The 5,148-nt window shown below is 44.9% G+C and overlaps 1 protein-coding gene across 1 annotated transcript in view; it reads right to left on the bottom strand.

The window, feature by feature from the left end:
- Window positions 1-853: 853 nt before the first annotated feature.
- CEP295 (centrosomal protein 295) overlaps window positions 854-5,148 on the bottom strand; it is a 49,920-nt gene continuing 45,625 nt past the window's right edge. The window contains 4 exon segments of the mRNA XM_048494228.1: window positions 854-1,209; window positions 2,894-2,993; window positions 3,254-3,353; window positions 4,833-5,033. Coding sequence (XP_048350185.1) covers window positions 1,171-1,209; window positions 2,894-2,993; window positions 3,254-3,353; window positions 4,833-5,033 — 440 coding nt within the window. The 3' untranslated portion in view covers window positions 854-1,170.

The following is a 5,148-nucleotide window of genomic DNA, read 5'->3' as shown; positions in this document are numbered from 1 at the left end:
GCAGTTTGTATAACCTCTATCTGTGGGTTCTGTGGGGCAGAACTTGGAAGGAGTTATCTATGCACAGGCATGTTTAATAAACAACTGTGCTGGTATATCTTGGTTCTGTACTCAGCCAACGCTTACTCCAGTGTCTCACCTGCTTCTCATGCTTACTAAATATCCTGCAACTGAGTGGCCCATGAGTGTGTGTGTGTAAAGTGTCTTCAAGTTGCAGCCAACTCATAGTGATCCATAGGGTCTTTCAAGGCAAGAGATGTTTGGAGGTGGTACCCTTATCTGGTGGTTAAGAGCACTCCTGTCCCCCCACTCTGGGTTTGATTCCCCCCTCTGCCACTTGAGCTGTGGAGGCTTATCTGGGGAACTAGATTAACCTGTGCATTCCCAACACATGCCAGCTGGCTGACCTTGGCCTACTTACAGCTTTTCTGAGTTCTCAGCACCACCTACCTCATAGGGTGTTTGTTGTTGGGGGAGGGATTGAGAGCCCCTTTGAGTCTCCTACAGGAGAAAAAGGTGGGGGTATAAGTCAAAACTCTTCTTCCTTTCTTGACAAAGTTTTCAAGGCAAGAGACATTCAGGGATCCTTTGCTATTGCCTGCCTCAGCATCAAATCTCTTGTACTCCTTGGTGGTCTCCAGGTTATCAAACCCTGCTTAGCTTCTGAGATCTGATGAGATCAAGTTGGCCTGTGGCTATCCGGGTCACACTGAGTGGTCCATAGCTGCATTCTATTCCAAGGCTATATATGCTCATCTTCCACTGGAGTTGATTTGTGTTTGAGGCGGGGGGAGGGGAGACTTTAAAAAATCTTGAACACTGTACTATAGTTTGCAAATTTGGACACAGTCAATTGAGAGTCTAGTGTCTTTAATCCAGTTTACTCAAGAAGAACCACTTTCAAACGTTAATTTTTATTAAACTGAGATAAAAAGCATTTGCATTTTAAAAAATATACACAGTCTGGATAAAAACCCATAACTGAAGCAAACTAAAGACAAATCAGTCTGTCCAGATTTGGCTGTGTTGCTCCATTATGCATTGGGTTTAAATTATAAATATAAAAAGCTTGCATTTAATTGTACATAATTATTACTGCAAAGTGAAGTTGACCTCATCTTTTTATCGTATACTGAACTTCCATTTTCAAGATGCCTTCTGAAGAGCGTTTCAACATGTTTTTTTAGCTCGTAGTATTTCCAGTGTTTTCTGCAGACAGAGAAGCAAAGTCAATTCATTTGTATCTGCTAGAACAGGGGTAGGGAACCTGCGGCTCTCCAGATGTTCAGGAACTACAATTCCCATCAGCCTCTGTCAGCATGGCCAATTGGCCATGCTAGTAGGGGCTGATGGGAATTGTAGTTCCTGAACATCTGGAGAGCCGCAGGTTCCCTACCCCTGTGCTAGACATAGAAAAAGAAGGAAGATTAAGTTTCATACAGCCCCAGAAGTCAAGGATTACCCACAGTGACATTGATAGGGTCACCCTGAGCCAGCCCACTACTGAGTTTTCCTCATGGAGATAGGATTTTCTTATGAAAAGAAAACAGAGAAAGTCCACACACATATTACTGATCTGGCAGGAAATTTGTGCACAATGTAAACAGCCCCAAAACAAAGTAGTAGCAACAGCCTGTAAGGTTGTTTCGGTTTGTTAGCAGCCTGACTCAACCTTGGGCCTACATTCCTACATCTGGGCGTTGTGCCCAGACCCATCGTATCTCTTCCTTAACCTTGCTGCGTGCTTGCCATCACTGGCTTCTGTTCTGTGTGAATCTCTGTCTTGGTGGGAACAGTGGGATGGGAATACAGTGTTGTTTTGGGGTTGCGATTTCCACGGGAAAACTTTCGCCCGTAAAAGTGGCTGCTGGGGGGAGTCTGGTCAGATTCCACATTGTCTGTAGAAGATCATGATTGCCAGTCAATAAAGAGCTTTTAAAGTTACTGTTGGCCTGGACTTTTCTGGTTCCTTACACAGCCACTCCAAATTTAAGGATTTTATATTTAAAGAACCCCAAAACATTAAGATATTCAGGCAGACATCTAAAAAACAAGATGCATGGACCTTTGATGGTTGAAAAAATTGAGGTGCTACTAAACGCTAATCTAGCTGTTCTACTTTAGACCAATCCCAGCTACCCAAACACAGCTGCAGGGTTCACCCAATCACTGAGGAAGTGAAAGAATTCTCCATGCTGCGGACAGCCGGCACACATAACAGAAGAACAGAGACCATCACGTGCGTGCAAAGCATGCAAGTTAACCTCTTCTAACAGCCGAAAGCTGGAGGGGTTGATCTATTCCAAATGTGTTGTGTCTGGCACTGAGATACTGAAGATTGCAGCGAGATTCTTTGAACTGTTTAGGATGCCAGCCACCCAATGGTCCATCGGTCAGTTTATATACCTTGCTTATAAAACCAGAGTAGGCAGGTTTTCAAGTTCACTGCCACTTTAGCCATGAGCAAGTCCACAGGTCCAAGCCTCGCTCGCACACCTATTGCTCTTCAACTAATGCCTCAGCCATAATGTCACTCAGGGAGCCAAATTACATTTTGAGCCACACTGGGGTTTGGGAGGAGGTGGGAAAGGGATGCAATGTGGTATGAGAGCCAGCATGGTGTACTGGGTTAGAGCAGATTAACTCTAATCTGGAGAACTGGGTTTGATTCCCCGTTCTGCCACCTGAGCTGTGGAGGCTTATCTGGTGAACCAGATTAGCTTGTGTACTCCAACCCATGCCAGCTGGGTGAAGCCCCACCCTCCTCACAGTGTGTTTGTTGTGGGGGGGAGGGGGGGAAGGAGGTTGTAAGCCCCTTTGAGTCTCCTAACAGGAGAGAAAGGGGTGATATAAATCCAAACTTTTCCTCTCTTCTATGTTGCTAGCAGTTTACCTTTTGAAATTCCTTTGCCTTTTCCCGGTTTTTGGCGTGAATCATTCGTCTTTCTTTCTCATCCTTGCGGATTTTCACTTCTGCTAGATTATTATACAATCTGCCAAAAGGCAAAAAGAAGCGTTTGTGTTAACCAACGAACTGTCAAAACGAATCTCTTTGTGCTGGGTGACCGGACAACAGAACAGGTGATTTGGTTATCAAAAGGGATGGCTGGCTGACTAAAACAGCTGTTTTTAAAAACTGCAATCCTCCCGTTGGAGAAAAAAGTATCAGTTCAGAAAAAAATGCAATCAACTTCAGAAAAGAAAGTCCCATATCCGTTCCCTTCCTGCTGAGCGTAGGCTCACACTAAGCTACCTTGAGGTGCGCTGGTGCATTTCCACGCCTGCCTTCCTCCTGTCCTCTGCGGAGCACACTTTGACTTCCGCCACTTTCTTCAAATGACTCGCAGCTGCTCCTGGAATTCAACACAACAAACATAACCAGGCTGTGAGACTAGATTCAACGGGCTCCAGGACAGCTATCCGGGGCAACAAGCGCATGCAATTTTTTGCCACCTGACTTGGCGATCTCGCAGGGTTGTCAAGGTAAGAGAAGGTGGTTTGCCACTGCCTGCCTCCACCTTGTGAACTTGGAAGTCTCCCATCCAAAATCTAGCCAGGATCAGGGTGACTGGCCCAAGGCTGCCCAGCAAGCTTTTATGGCGTGACTGGGGATCTGAACCGGAATTTCCCAGGTCCTAGTCCGACACTTTAACCACTGCACCACACTGGCTACCCAGCTGCAAACACAAGAGCAAACCTGTAGCCTGGTTCTGACAAAGAGTATGTGTGTGTGGGGGGGGGGGGGAATGGGAGCTATTTCCTTTTCCCATGGCAAATCCCCATTGTGTCCCCTGCCACCAAAGAGGAATCTCTGAACCCAGGATCAGGAGAGGGCTCTGTGCCCTGCAGGAAGAAAGCAAAACAAAAGGCCTGCTTTATGAGCCCTCCTCTGTGGGCAGATCTGAGAGGGTCCAAAGCCCCTGCCCTCACACAAAAGATTCCTGGGCCACTGTTTACATGCAAGACTCCCTGTGAAGCAGTAACTGTTATACAACACAACACAAGCCTTTATTGGCATACAAAACAGGACAAATTTTAAAAACAAAACAAGGTTAGGAAATGCAGTTAAAATTACTAATTTCCAGTATAAAATTTGCAACAGTTTCACAAAAGAGCACATCAGAGCTGTTCAGGAGATTGGGTATCTTATAACACTCACGCCACTGAGAACATTGCAATAAAATGGGATTCATGTATTTCATGCGTATCTTATTGTATTTAGGGCATAGAAACAGAATGGTCAAGTGTTTCAACCGTAGTCAGAAGCAGTAACTGGATTTTGTTCTACCAAATACTCGCATTACATGGCAGCCAATGGTATTATTTTGCCTGCACTTTCATCCCATCCTTCCTCCAGGCACAGCTATGCATTTCTAATAGTATATCCAAATCAGTAATTTTTTTGGGGTTATAACTGTAAAACTACTGGGAAAAGTTTTTGTTCTAATATTGAAACCTTCCTCTATTTGTAAATATTACGGTTATACCAGCAAGAATGAGCCTTTTTATGTAGAAAGCCCTGATTTAAACCTTGTCTTACTTAAATCGATTTCATTTAAATCAAATCTGCCCTGGAGGTAGGTGACTCTAGAAGACAGGCTGGCTCAAGATTACCCAATGAGTTTCAGGGCTGAACAGGGAACTTCACCCAGGCCGTACTCTACCTATGAGACCACATTAGTGCTGAGTTCATATTTGGATTTTACCTGTAACTACCCCCTGGGCTCAGGGTTCGCCATAGCCGCCTTAAAGCAACTCTAATCATTTCTGCACCTAAAAACTTGAAGCAGACAAAAAAGGTGCCAGCTTGACTGTTTACTAATGACAATTACCAGAGGGAGGCAAGTTCTCTTTTGGTTTGTGAGGTTTTGTCGTTTTCTGCGGGGGCGCCTTCACTTGAGGCTTTGCAGAACGCTGCTGCCTGCTTTTAACTTTCTCCAGCCTTTTAGAGGATTCCTCGATGAATTTTTTCTTCCGTTTGAAAAACGATTCTTGTAAGCTGCCCGGGGCAGATGGGAACTCCGAGAACATTGCTGCAGGGGCAGGAGAAAAGCAGTCAGATCTATCAACCCCTACTTGATACGGCTTTTAATGAAATACACAAAACTGTGTCGCTGTTAATACTAATCCTCAACAAACCAACCCTCA

The sequence above is a fragment of the Sphaerodactylus townsendi genome, linkage group LG04 (assembly GCF_021028975.2).
Source record: "Sphaerodactylus townsendi isolate TG3544 linkage group LG04, MPM_Stown_v2.3, whole genome shotgun sequence".
In the NCBI taxonomy this organism is placed as follows: domain Eukaryota; kingdom Metazoa; phylum Chordata; class Lepidosauria; order Squamata; family Sphaerodactylidae; genus Sphaerodactylus; species Sphaerodactylus townsendi.
The sequence above is the reverse complement of the archived record's forward strand: the minus strand, read 5'-3'. Positions and strand labels throughout refer to the sequence as shown.